This window comes from Phalacrocorax carbo, chromosome 14 (genome assembly GCF_963921805.1).
Source record: "Phalacrocorax carbo chromosome 14, bPhaCar2.1, whole genome shotgun sequence".
NCBI classification, from domain to species: domain Eukaryota; kingdom Metazoa; phylum Chordata; class Aves; order Suliformes; family Phalacrocoracidae; genus Phalacrocorax; species Phalacrocorax carbo.
In genome coordinates, this window is record NC_087526.1 from 6,203,753 (window position 1) to 6,217,376 (window position 13,624).

Below are 13,624 nucleotides of genomic sequence, written 5' to 3' on the forward strand. Positions count from 1 at the left end.
GTGTAATGAACGTGCTAATGAACAATGCATGACGTGTTTTCTCCCAGAAAAGTCTGGGGGAGCAAGTATGTCCAAGGTGGATCCCAAGACTCCTATGTTATGGTGTGTTTGCATGCTTGTTAACCTGAGGGGAACTGGCAGACATGCTCTCTTGCTCTGGAGTTTGTCTGGAAAGACATCTGGTGAACAGACATGCTCTGTTGCTCTGGCATTTGTCAGAAAAAACACATGGCCAAATAGTGGAGGGGGGAAAAAATCACCCTCTTTATTATGCCTAATCTAAGTCCTTTCCTGCTGTCTCGGCGTAGTGTTTCTGATAGGTAAAACATGAGAGTTTCAGTTTTGACTCTGTGTTTGTAGTAGCAACTCTTCTGAAATGACAGTTTTAGTTTTTTCTTGCTTGAGATTTTCATTGCTCAGTGAGGTTGTGTACAGCAAATGCTTTCTCTTACTTAAATGAACTATATTTCATTTCTCTGCAGTCTTTTCTGTGTTTTCTGCATTTCTGTTTCTATTTTGCTAAGTAACCAATTTCTCTTGAAATGTTTGTTAGATGTGGCTAGCAAAGAAAAAGAGAGACTAGAAGAGAAACAAAGAGCTGCTCGCAAGGAGCGTGCAAAAGATGAAGTGGAGTGGCACACACGGTAAGGGGGAAGGAAGTGGGGCGTTCGTTTAATGCTCGGATATATTGCATTGGAATACTGCTCGAAGTGTTTTTATTCAAGACAGCGTGTATTCGCTTTCCTGCATGACAGCACAATTTGTAGTGTCACTTAAAGCATTTGCTGGGTCAACAATTAAATAATGTAGCTGGAAGCCAAAATTGCTGCTAACTTTGTCTATGAGAAATTATCTAATAATAAATGCTGAAACCTGTCATAATTAACTACTGTGGTAAGAATGAATTTTTTTGTTTTGTTTTTTTTTATAAAACCTACAGAGGTCATATTTTTGTTAGAATGAATAAAATGTTAAGTCTCATCTCTCCTTTAACCAATTCCTGTCCAGCTTTTGGCAGTTGACTAAGACTACGTGGCCCTCTAGGGCCTTTTATTTTCACACTCTTAGGACCTCTTGGCTTGGATACTTCCAAAATTGCTTTTTTGCTTGCATATTCAAGTGACTTCTCAGTCATAGAATGCATCACGGAGTAATGTGTAATTTGGCTCCTGCTCCCGCTGGCTGTTTTTCACAGATGCCAATGCTATGCCCTCAAGGGTACGCTCATGGCCAGTTACTGCAGCTGCTTCCTTCAAAGGCAAGAACTTTGGGATGCTCCCATGATTTAATGAAATTCAGAAGAGAAAGCATTCTCTTCCCAAAGCCTGGAGGAGCAGCTCCAGACTGATTCCAGTTAATGCCTTTGACAATCTCTTCCAGAGAACGTAAAATTGTTTTCAGTCAACATGGCTAAAAAGTGAGCATCTGTTAATGCTCTGTGCAAAGTATGGCTCCGTAGCACAACACTGTTTCCTGTTTGGACAGGTTTGCAAAAAGGGTCGTTTAACTGATTTGGCATTCTTTTAAAGTAAAAATGAATATATATAATCAATATATAATCTAGAGTATCAATGTTATTTTTATTTGGAATGGGACAGCAATTTTAAAATCCATTTCACACTCCTTCATGACTTCATGTTAAAAAAAAATAAATTTTTAAAAGACTCTTTATAAGGTGTGGTGATAATTGTGTATGACGCTTAATGCCTTATTCTTCGTGTTCAGAATATTTCCTGAGATTTTTTTTCTGATTAGAACTACCAGTGTCTTTTCAATGTTTTCTGAAAGAAGCAAAGTTGTTCTTTTCACCATTAATTACTATTAATTAATAACTGTTCACTCTGTTTGCTTTTTTCTTTTATTCTTTCTTTTTTTATTTTTTTTTTACAGATGGTTTCATCAAGGCACTAACCCATACACTGGGACTTCAGACTGGCTGTACTCAGGTGGCTATTTTGATAGAAATTTCTCAGACTGTCCAGACATATACTGAAGTTACGGAGCCAATTGCTCATCTCATCTGGACATCTAGTTACTAGATTTCATTCCAAGCCAGTTACTCTGGTTTTGTTGACAGCAAAAACCAGCTTTTCTAAGTAAATTTTAACAAAAATACTATTGGTCAACAATCAAGGAATTAATTATCACTAATGTTGGATTGCCAAATATTTAAATACTGTTGCATTCTTTCCATAAAGCTGCACCTGAAATCATCATGTTTTCACTAATTTTCAAAGGGACCTTTGGTTCTTCATTTTTTCCCCTAGTTTCTTTGTCAGGAAGATACGCTGTATCTGGTAGAGCACATAACATCCTTGAAAACTAGGTAACTTAAATAAAATAGCGATAATATCCTTGTTACTTAGTACCATAGTGAAGAATCTGAAGTTTTTGGAACTTGCAGCAGGGATGAAAAGCTAATACGGTACCAACAGGATCAAATCCAGTACTGTCAATACTCCCCATGAAGAGATGCATGTGAACTTCCATATGTATGTAGCACTACGTGGGGACTGGAGCTCCTGGCCCCTCTCTTAGTACGATTCAATAATTCAGAGACTTGGAGAAACAAAAACCAACCTGAGCTTCTCAAACTGTAGTTGTCTGTTACAGAGTCTTCACAACTTCTGGACACTGTGAGCATTAAGCTGTATAGCTGTGATAAAATTACATAAAGCATACGTTAGGAGAAGGGAAGGGTACAATTAAGAAGTGTGCTTTTTCTGAAGTCAAATGCTGTTCTTAAAATCGAGAAGCTTTGGAAGCAACTGTAGGAATGTAGAGGTCGTTACAATGTAAAATATATTGCTTGCTACCACTTGGAGGCTTAAATCTGCACTACCTTTGGCAGCTTTGGCACTATGTATGCTTCTAGACTAAACTTTTATTTGGAAGCACTTTGGTCTGTATATCCACACAGGTTCATATTTTGGGGAAGTTTTGGTTTGCATGATTTTCATTATTAGGTCATGTCTGTTCTGTATGTTGTGAAAAAGAATCAATTTAAAGCTTTGGCAGAGCTATACCTACTACAAGTTTTCTGTGAGCACGTGCTGTCCAAAAATGGGATTTTTTTCCATATTGAACCATCAAAGCCATATAACACTGGAAATAATCAATTACTGAGTTGACGCATTCATTTTCTTTTAAGTGGTACACTTTGGGGGCAGCGGGGAGAGAGGCTTGAAAAATTAGGTTCAGTAATTAAAACTAATCTTCATGTTGCTGCTTCTTCTAGGAAAGTTTTTAACTGAGTAACCCAGCAAAAACAGAGAGCGGCTGTACTGCTGTTACGTTTGCAGTAATTCAGAAATTGCTGGTGTTAAGTGCCAGCAACTTGAGGAATTCGTGGAAGAGCTGGTGTGACTGATGTCCAAATGCATCAGTGGTTCCATCCAAAGAGTAGATTTTTGAAGTGCTTCTCTCCCAGCTACAGGATTAAAAAGCAGAAGAAAATTTACATACGGTTAAATATTTTTCCATCAAATCATGCATCTAATGATTGGGTTAACTTTACATTTTTGGGAGATTTAGTTGTTCTCTTCATTTGGAAAAATAAGAGAAGCTGTAAAACGTCAAGGCAATAAATAAGGGCCTTGTCTGAAACGTGCTCGTGGCAACTGTATTCTGTTGCCAGAAATCGTACTTTGTGCTGGTGGAAAGTCTTTAGGGCTCACAAGCTAGACTTGGTAACGCGGTGCAGACAGGAGGGTCATATTTGTTCCTAGTTAAGTGCGCAGACACTTGACTTTTAAAAAGACATTGCTGATCCCTACGGGGCAGATGAAAATAGTTTTTATTAAAAATTGGACTTTAATGACAGTGCCAGGCACTGTAACCCCCTTTCCAAACTTGCTGCCAGCAGCGTAGGGAACCATTTGTTGGGTAAGGATTGAAAGGATTCACACATTAAGCCAGCTGAACATCTCATGGGAGTTTAAAACTTGCTTAAACTAAATAGTATGTTTAATGCTGGAGTAGTGTTTTTAAAACAATACATACAAATAGAAATTGCCTGAATGGAAAAACTGTAGAGTAATTGCTAAAGAAATATTCTGTTTATAAGTAGTCGTGTACAAGTTATCATCCTTCTCGTCTCTGTTATGCTTTAAATTCAAAGACCTAAACCCTTTTCATTATGTGAAAGCATGAAAAAATTGTAACAACATGCTGAATCTGAACGTCAGTATAGAATCTTCATGGGATTTAAAAAGAAACTGGGAAGATTTCTAAAGTAAGAACACTTCATCAGTTATGTCTTTATCCCCTTCTCCCCTTCCTTTAGTGAAAAGTTTTTAGTAAAATTTCATCTTAGTTCCAAATCCATTTTTTAAATTTATTGTTCTTCATTGACAACACTTACAAAACTGTTTCCCCTCACTGCCGACACGTCTATGCTTGGCTAGCCATGGGACTCCTAACGCCGCATTTCGATTGCTCTGAAAGTGAAAAAGTTTTATTTTCGATGCAGATCTCGCCTCAGTAGTTTACGTGTCAAAACGTTAATAATTTTGCACCTTTTGAAAGAATGTCACTTTTATAACTTGATTAAACACTGTATATAAGATAATTGTGTTAGAATATGTTAATACAGCTATGTAGAGAAACCATCTAGAAAGAAATTATAATAAATACTTAATACCCTCTGGGCCTCTAGATGGTGACAGATTTTTTTGTGAGACTTCGGTACCAGGGCAGCTGTCTGGCGAGGGGACGGCTGAAGATGACTCTGGCTTTGTTCAGCCAGCTCCGGCTCTATACTTTTTGATTTCACAATGATGCTTAGCAGATGAAGACGATGATTTAAATCAGAGCTTTGCACACCACTGCCCTGCCATCGAGGCTTTTCCCCAGCCGTGGGTGAACTCGGTTCCTTTGCAGTACGTCGGGCCTGAGAAGCGTGGGGTGATGGCAGCACGCGGCGAGAGCGAGGGACATGCGGCGTGGAAGTGGCGCTGGACACCCGCGAGGTGGCAGGGAGGGGAGGCCACCCTCGTGCCAGCGTGAGGGTGGCGAGGCCGAGCGTTACCTGGAGCGGGGAGCGAGTGGGATTTTACTTGGAAAATGCAGGGGAAGTGAAAAATTAACTTTATAGTCGCTCTGTAGCGTCTGCTTTTGTGTCTTTGAAGCAGCGTCATATTGTAAATTGGGAGCAGTTTTTTCAGACATGGGGTATTTATATGATTATTGGTACCCAGATTAATGAGGACAGGAACCATGTAACCTGAATTACCCAGAAAAAAACAGAACTAATTAGGAAGCAGGAACAAATACTGCTAATTAAAAATAACTTATCAGTATTTTTTTTGTCAAAAAATGGTTTTTAAAAAAACCACCGTCAAGCCTGTTCCGGCAGGGTGGGGGCGGGAGCAGCTCCTCTTGGGAAGGACCGTGTCCCTTTGCATGGCGGGAGCCGGGGCCGCGCTGCAGCTCCGGCCCCGCGGGAACGCGCGGGGTTGGGGCTGCGGGCACCGTAAGGCGGTACCTAAATTCGGTAGGGGTGAGGCGGGAGACGCGCGCTGCGAGCGTGCGGGGCGCCCATCCCGCTCGGCGAAGCCCCTGCCTCGCGCCCACCAGAGACGCACTTCCGTGGAACGGCTTTATCAAATATTGCAAAAATAAGGGCCGCCCCCCCGCCGCTGTACGGCCCTGCGGACGCGAGTGTTACGCTGTAAATGGGAATAAAGGCGGTTTTGGAGAAGAGCCGGGCGCCCGGCCTCTGCTCGGCGGGCGGGGCGCGGGCGCCGCCGCCATCTTCCGCCGCCGTGACACAGCAGGGCGCCTCGGCCCCGGGCTGCCTGACTGACAGCCGCGCCGTCCAACCGCGGGGGAGGGGGTGCCGGCTGCCGGCCCCGCCCATGGGCGGGCGGGGTTCCGGCGCGGGAGGGGTCAGGAGGAGCGGCGCGGCGCAGGGCCTGCGGGCGGCGGTGGCGGCAGGTACCGGGGTGGGGGTGGCGGGGAGGGCACGGTCGGGCTGGGCCGGGCTGGGCTCTCCCGCGGGACCCTCGGCCCACTGCGGCCTCCGGGCGGGCTGGGAGAGCCGGCTGCGGCCAGGGCCGAGCGGGCGGCCTGTGCCGGGGCCGTGCCGGGCCGTGTTACCGGCCCTCCTGCCCACCCCGGCGGCTCCGCTCCTGCCGTGCGTGAGGGTCTCGGGCAGCGCTCCCCGCCGGCGGTGCTGGGCCGGAGCGGCTGCTGCGCCCGGGTGGGCCGGCGCGGGGCGGGTTAAGCGCTAGTCTGAGCTTAAAACCAAGTGCAGAGTCATGCAGGCCGGTCCGCCGGCCTTAACGGCGCGACCCGCGGGGCCGGGAGGTGCCGCCCTCGGGAGAGTGAGGCCGGGTGCTGGGCCGCGGGGAGGTCGCCCACCCGTGCGAGGGTGCTCCGGCACAGGGCGGCCCGTGCCTCCCCGCCGGGAGGCTGAAGCAGGGGTCTGGCGCTACAGCGGGGCTTCTGGCGATTAAACCGTCCCCGACCCCGTGGACCGAGGAAGGAAGCGTCAGGGGGAAGGTGGTTTCGTTTTCACGTACCTTAGCAGATACGCTCCTCGTTATCGGTGGAGATTCGTGGGGCGTCCTGTCTTCATCCTGCGCTCCCCTCTAGCTTTTGTGGGTTGCCCTGAAGTTCTGCAGGCAGCGAGGCAGATCCTTTTTTTTTTGTTTGTTTGTTTGTTTTTTTGTTAGCTCGCTTGATAAAGATTGAAATTTGGTACTAATAAGAGATATACGGGAAGGTTCCTCATCACATCCACTGCTCTTTCTCTCTTTCCAGGATGTCTTCAGGTGCGTTATTTCCAAGCCTGGTGCCAGGCTCGCGTGGCTCTTCTAGCAAATACCTTGTGGAATTTCGGGCAGGGAAGATGTCCCTGAAAGGCAGCACGGTGACCCCAGATAAGAGAAAAGGCCTTGTGTACATCCAGCAAACTGATGACTCCCTCATTCACTTCTGCTGGAAGGACAGGACTTCAGGCAATGTCGAAGATGTGAGTATGCTTTTTATGTTTTGGTGCTGAGGCATTAAAAGTCATAGTCTGTCTTCTTGTTCTGCTGGCACTGCTGAAAAAGCTTCTCCAAGACAAATGGGAATGAGAATGCGAATGCCACTGTAGCCTGACAGACCTACACTGCCAAATCCTGCCTGCCCCTCAGAGGAGACGGAAGGAGGTTTGGGGAGGAGGGCAGAGGTCTTTGGGAGGCTAAAAGGAACATTCATGTATTTCCTCAAACATTTGTTTCTACTGTGGCGTTTTCCAGGATTTGATTATTTTTCCTGATGACTGTGAATTCAAGAGGGTACCTCAGTGCACTACTGGCCGTGTGTATGTATTGAAGTTCAAGGCAGGATCAAAACGACTCTTCTTCTGGATGCAGGTTTGTGGGAAGCTAATAATAAAGGTTTTGGAACAAAATGCTTCCAGTTTGCCTCGTACCAAGAGCAGCTTTCTTGCAGGAGCCGAAGACTGACAAGGATGAAGAGCACTGCCGTAAAGTGAACGAGTATCTCAACAATCCACCAATGCCTGGTGCTTTGGGTGGAAATGCAAGCGGAGGCCACGAGCTCTCGGCATTAGGAGGTACAGTCCATTCTCTGCTCCTTCATGTGAGAGGCTTTTTTACAAATTCTTTTTTAGAACAAGCACTTAAGAGTTCCCTAGGAAGAAATTCCTGATGACTATGGAGGGTGAGTTGGGGACAATGTTAATACCAGAAGTGTAAACGTGCTTTCAGCAAACTAAACTGTTCTGTTGTTATAGGTGCAGGCTGAAAGTTAAGACTGCCAGAAGAAACCTCTCTTTGTCTCCAGTAGATTCTCTGGAGTCTTACTGCTTTATGAAGCCAAGTTGCATTTATCTTTTATGAGCATCATGAATCAGTAAACACTTGAAACTGTTTTTTTTTTCCATACAGAATGTGATGCCAATTAATCTCCTGCTGTTTGAGCTGGAGTGCTGTGAAAAAAACTATGTGAATATGTTGTGTTTCAGAATGTTTTTGTTTTTAGGTGAGGGTGGCTTGCAAAGCCTTCTTGGAAACATGAGCCATAACCAGCTCATGCAGCTGATCGGACCAACGGGCTTAGGAGGACTTGGTAAAATGCTTTAATATCTTTATGCCAAAATGGTATTTTCTCCTGCCAGGTTAAATCTTACCTGACAATATTTTCAATTAGTGCTATTGATTTGAATAGCGCTGCTTTCCTGTGAGAAAGCAAGGCCCTGCCTCAAAGATGAGCTAAGAGGCAAAAAAAGGATGCAGGAAACAGAGGGTACCAGATTCTACACGGCACTCGTCTTAGGGCTTGATCTGCAAGGAACGTCGGTTCTGCTCCTTGCTCTGCTGAATCTTCTGCTTTTTTTTTCCCCTCCTTTTTTCCTCCCCTCCTATTCCTCCTAAATAGTCACTGGAGCAGGGACTGAAAATCAGGGACTCATCCCTGGTGAATGTCCCAGTTACCAAGCTGTGGAGTTGCTCATGTTCTCTGATCCAGTGAATATTTGTGTGCAAAGTAGAAAGAGTTCAAGAGGAAGGCTGGAGCGTACCCACCCCCAGCACTCTCTAGTCAGAGGAGTAATGCTCAGGTTAGGGCTTTCTCTCCTGGGCAGCACTGGGGAGAGCTTGAATCGCCGTGCTGTTTTTCTGAAGGGGATGAGAGGTGTGTTGGGTGCCTGCTGTGGTCTGTTCTGAGTGCTGCCTGTGCTCCAAGCCCAATAGAGCCTTTGCTGAGCAGTCAGACCCTTGAATGGAAGTAGGCAAAGTAATAACTTGGCAGGTGGCTGTGACTAAGGTTCTGTGCTTAAGCTCTGAAGTCCATTTTTGTGGATCTAGTTCATGTCTTTTTAGCTTCAAATGCAAATCTCGTGTTGGTGGGATGTTCAGATGCAAATCTACTGTTAGTGTTGGAAGATTCTGGCTTTTTAGGATGTGTTTGGAAAAGATCTTCCTTCTTGAAGCTTCACGTGACTTCTGAGACTGTCTTCCTCTTCGTCTCAACACTTTTTCTCAGCAGCTCTTCTTTCCTTGCCTTTACATTTAGCCATAAGACAGCGTGACATGAAGCTCACTACAGTAACGCAAGGAAAACCATCTGCTTGCCTTGGCAAACAGTGGTCGTGGTGAATCTGTGTGGATCTCTTCCCCAGGTAGCATCTTGTTCTTTTGCATCTGGTTTGCATCTCACTCAGGACTCTGCCTTTATTGCAGAGCTCCTGCAACAAAGGAGCTTTCTTGCTCCTGGGTAAACTTCCCTAGCAAGGACAAGCTGAGTAGAGTAGCGTGCGGTACAGCCCGGTTAGCTTCACGTTCCTGCTGCTGTGGAAGCTCTGTGACTAGTGAACGTGTTACGGGCATGGTTCCGCAGGAGTGGGTCCTGTACAGAGGAGAGCTGGTGGCTGGTGCTCACTCTGACCTCCGGATGTCTGCAGCTTCACTTAATCACGTTTGCTAATGGAGTGCTGTTGTTCTGTCCTCGGCTTGCAGATAGTTTCCAAAAGGTGGGTGATGAATGCAGGTGTTTGTGTAGGGACCTGTATCTAATGAGGTGTGGTACAAGAAACCTCTGGATGGGAAGCGTGTGGTAAATGGAGCATTTGGCTGATGTGGCTCAAAGGAACCATAGGGGGACAATCAGTCACTGTCTGCTCCAGTGGACCTGGAAGCCAGGCCTTTCCCCAGCTGTTTTTAGCTGATGTTCATGTGTGGATGAAGGAGGCGGAATCCGATTTCTTTTGCATAGGGCAGTTGGCTCAAAGGCTGAGTATTGGTTTCCTGCTGCGTTTCCTGGTTGCTGCTCTACTGGGAGCACTTTGTGTGTGGGGTTGTCTGTCCTTTGCTCTGCCTATGAAGTGTTTAAGGACTGAGCTGATTCTGCTGCCACAGCTCTGTGTTAGGTTTGAAGCTGCAAAACCCAGGTGTATGGGGAGATGTAACTGAATGGCTGCCTCTGTAGTCTTCTGCTGAGGGCCTTGGCTTTAAAATTTAGAGAAAAGTTGGATTTTTGGGATTGAGTAGAGGGCTGTGTTACAATGATCATGTATATGCGGCACAAACGGAAGTAATTTTATCCCTGTGTACGTCTAGAAATTGAGTAATTTCTAAAACATTGCAACTCTCTAAGGCAGTTTTCTAATAGGGATGCAAGATTGGAAAATGAGAGCTGTTAATTTAAAGAAAAGGGGGGGTTGGTCTGGGCTCTTTCACCCCCTCCTCCTTTATTTTAGCAAATAAAACCTTTCAGGTACAAAAGTGACCTCTCTAGAGCAGAGAGGTGCAAAAAACCCAAAGAAACCAATTTCTAAACCTATTCTTCTTTTATGTTTATGGAAGGTGGGCTGGGTGCGCTGACAGGTCCTGGGCTGGCCAGTCTGCTTGGAAGTGGGGGACCCCCAACCAGCAGTTCATCATCAAGGTAGGATGCCTGTTTGGGCTGGGTTTGTAGTATTTTTGTAATGTAAAGTTGCCACTTCTGTGGGAGGAATGTGGCCTACTGAACCAGGGAATATGATGGGAATTAAGATTGCTTATTACCTCTCTAAAAAGAGGGTAGAAGCCCTTCATATTGTAAGGGCTTGACAAGAAGCTTTTCAAAATACAAGAGGCAAAGCTGTTGTTTTTTCAGGGAATTAGTTATACTAATTATCTTCTCCAGCTCTCGCAGCCAGTCAGCTGCTGTGACACCATCTTCCACTACTTCTTCGACACGTGTAACGCCTGCCCCGTCCGTTCCTGCGGCTGCGTCTGTGACCAGTCCGAGCCCCGTACCAAGTTCGGGTAATGGAACCAGCTCAGCCACAAGCCCAACCCAGCCCATTCAATTGAGTGACCTTCAGAACATTTTAGCTACTATGAATGTGCCATCTGGAGCAGGAGGACAGCAAGGTAACAGTGTTCTGACCAGACAGCTGTTGGATCCAGGAGTCCTTTGGAGCTGTTTTACTGTCCTATCCTGTTCCAAATTGGTTTGAAAGGTCTCTTAAATTTTTTTTGTTCTTTTTGAGTGTTCTTATTGGCTGCTTCAAGAGTCTTACTCAGTCTAAAACTGAGAGGGGGAGAAGGGGTGCTAGCAGTGTGCTAACTATGTTTCAGTACTCCTCTGACTAGGTCATTTGGTTTACATGACAAAAACAGGGCGGCTGTGCATAGTCTAACAGCCAACCGTTTATTTTCTTCCTAGTTGACCTGGCAACTGTTCTGACTCCCGAGATAATGGCTCCCATCCTGGCCAACGCTGAAGTTCAAGAGCGGTTGATGCCTTACCTTCCCTCAGGGGAGTCTCTGCCGCAGACTGCAGAAGAGATTCAGAATACCCTGACGTCTCCTCAGTTTCAGCAGGTAGATGCTGTCACGGGAAGTGCCGTTCTTCCCTCTTCCCCCATATGCCACAATTCACCTTGCCCTGCTTTTTCAGGTTCCTGACACTGTTCAGAGTAGGAAATTGCTCTCTAGAAGTGGAAAGGAGGAGGGATGTGGTTCAATGGAGCACTAGTTCTTCCTTCCTGCGGTCACCCAGGGGCAGATCAGAATGTTTTTACTTTTCCTTTTGGAATTGGGCTTTAACTTTATTATAAGTGCTGTCTGGAAAATTATAGTAGCAGTAGCAAATTTATTATTCCCTGTCAAAGAGTGGCTTGTCAGCATTCTCCTTAAAGGTCATTTCAAGTGACTGAAGGGAAGAGACGCTCACGTTTGTTACATCCCTTGTTCCTCCTGAAACACTAGCACTTAATTCCAGAAGTGCCTGTGTGTGATTAAAGCTGGTGTATTACAGGCCAGTTTGAACTAGTGACACTGATTTATTGAAATCTGTCAATCTGCAAAATTTCAGTGGCTAAGATGAGTCTTTTTAGCTTAAACTACGGCAGCTCTTTTTTTTTTGCAGACAAGACTCGGAAATGAGGGCTGTTGTTAACTGGTGATTTGATAGAGTAGCTGCCTTTAGGTAAAAGTTTGAGTTGGCTAAAGTTGCGTTTACCTTAACTTTAAGTAACTTAAGTTGCACTAAGCCAGCTGGAGGTTGCGTTGCTCAGTCTCGCAGGGCGTATCAGTTTGTGTGTACTGGCATCTAGCCGAATCCGCACCGGGCTGTGGCGTAGCGGCCCTGCGACGCCTGCCCACAGTGCAGTAGTGCGTAAAGGCGAGCGGCTGCTCCCCAGCCGGCCGTACGGGCGCTGTGCCGTGACAGGGCTGCTCTCCTCACGCGGGTGTTGCACAGTAGCTGCCTGATGCTGGAGAAACATAATGTAAACTTTTTTTTTTGATGCTGTTGACTCCATAGGCATTGAGCATGTTCAGCGCTGCCTTAGCTTCCGGACAGCTTGGCCCACTAATGAGTCAGTTTGGCTTACCCGCAGAGGCAGTAGATGCAGCAAATAAAGGAGGTAAGTGTTGGTGCTGTTGGGAACACGATGAAGTGGTTGGTTTGGGGTTTGTTTTTGTTTTGTGCCGCGCACAGCCATTGACTGTGGAGTGCCGTGATTAGCTGCTGAGTATCTGTCAGAAGCTGACTCTTGCACTGTTCCTTTCACACGGCAAAGGTGAGTGGCTCAGGTGTTCCACAGCAGAGGCAGTGTGTTGTCAGGTGTGTGTTTAGGGAATTCAGGGTTCTGCAGAGAGATGTGCTAAGCAGCCTTGGTGGTGTTTTTTTTTTGATAGATGCAAAAGACACTGGAGCTGTCACAGTCACCTTGTTCAGAAATGCCTTTTTTGTGGGAGTTTAATGATTCATCTGAAATAAGTGAACACAGCAGGGGCCTGTAGCACAGAGGGGAGGGGTATTGTTTTTCCCTGATGAGCTTTTAGGCTCCATTCCACGACTGAAGTAACTCTGGTCTTAGGCTGCCTGTGCACAGTTAAATGGTAGAAAATGCTGGCAATGTCAGAGAGATCCAAAGCTGTGTTATATATTGAATGAATGTTAAAATTTTCCTCCCTGCTACTAGATTTTTGTTAAAGCAAGTGTTTACCTTCCAAGTAATGAAGCGTAACCTCAGGTGGACAATGAACTCCAGCCCAGAAAGCGCAAAGTTAAGTAACTAATGTGTTTAACTTCTAGATGTAGAAGCGTTTGCCAAAGCAATGCAGAACAGTGTCAAGTCAGACCAGAAGGAAGGAGACGCTAAGGACAAGAAAGACGAAGAGGAAGATATGAGTTTAGATTAAGTTATTTGCTCTTCCTTACAGATATTCCTAGATACTAACTTAAGCAACTGCAGTAGGATTACTAACTTCATATTATGCTTATATAAATCTACAAATAAAGGAATTTTCTTTATCTGCCATACTGTTCTTTCTCAGTCTGTTTAACACACACACTTAAAGCAGTATCTGCTCTTTATTTTCAGTGGAGTTGCTTACTGTTCAATTTTGATGCTTTTGACATCAGGCTAGACAAGTTACTTTGATTTCCTTATGCTGAAAGGGTTGAGCCCTGTGATTGTATGAGTAGTGAGCATCTCAAGGATGCACTGCCGCCTGCCATCCAGTTTTGGGCCCGCCAGGTTGGGATCCGCAGGGCTGCCAGCGCACCCAGTCGTTGTCCCATGCGTAGTGCTGCAAGGATCGTCCCGTCCTGGGTGCAGGAATTCACCTTTGAACACGAGGAGGGTCACCTCCCTGAACAGCAGAGCGCTACCCCT

The 13,624-nt window shown here is 45.7% G+C and overlaps 2 protein-coding genes across 11 annotated transcripts in view; both read left to right on the plus strand.

Annotated features, from left to right (window-relative positions):
- Window positions 1-4,656, plus strand: part of OSBPL2 (oxysterol binding protein like 2) — a 38,918-nt gene extending 34,262 nt beyond the window's left edge. For all 6 annotated transcript variants that reach the window (XM_064465361.1, XM_064465364.1, XM_064465359.1 and 3 more), the window contains 2 exons: window positions 554-644; window positions 1,891-4,656. In XM_064465361.1, the coding sequence (XP_064321431.1) occupies window positions 554-644; window positions 1,891-1,993 (194 nt within the window). In that variant the 3' untranslated portion in view covers window positions 1,994-4,656. The remainder of the gene's footprint in view (window positions 1-553; window positions 645-1,890) is intronic.
- Window positions 4,657-5,844: 1,188 nt separating this feature from the next.
- On the plus strand, window positions 5,845-13,267 carry ADRM1 (ADRM1 26S proteasome ubiquitin receptor). Of its 5 annotated transcripts, none has more exons than XM_064465367.1 (10): window positions 5,845-5,937; window positions 6,766-6,976; window positions 7,248-7,364; window positions 7,444-7,567; window positions 7,996-8,082; window positions 10,317-10,398; window positions 10,639-10,868; window positions 11,164-11,321; window positions 12,265-12,367; window positions 13,042-13,267. In XM_064465367.1, the coding sequence occupies exons 2-10, from the start codon at window positions 6,767-6,769 to the stop codon at window positions 13,146-13,148; spliced, it is 1,218 nt and encodes a 405-aa protein (XP_064321437.1). In that variant the 5' UTR covers window positions 5,845-5,937; window position 6,766; the 3' UTR covers window positions 13,149-13,267. The 5 variants fall into 5 exon arrangements, with proteins under 5 accessions (XP_064321437.1, XP_064321441.1, XP_064321440.1 ...); XM_064465371.1 differs by having other exon boundaries at window positions 10,639-10,760; XM_064465368.1 differs by lacking the exon at window positions 5,845-5,937 and adding an exon at window positions 5,977-6,136.
- The last annotated feature ends 357 nt before the right edge of the window (window positions 13,268-13,624 follow it).

Bases quoted from the DNA above. Each gene is read 5' to 3' on its own strand.
- ADRM1 (XM_064465367.1), top strand. From the start codon at position 6,767: ATGTCTTCAGGTGCGTTATTTCCAAGCCTGGTGCCAGGCTCGCGTGGC. The intron at 10,399-10,638 runs GTAGGATGCCTG...TATCTTCTCCAG, and splicing joins ACCAGCAGTTCATCATCAAG to CTCTCGCAGCCAGTCAGCTG. The intron at 12,368-13,041 runs GTAAGTGTTGGT...TTTAACTTCTAG, and splicing joins AGATGCAGCAAATAAAGGAG to ATGTAGAAGCGTTTGCCAAA.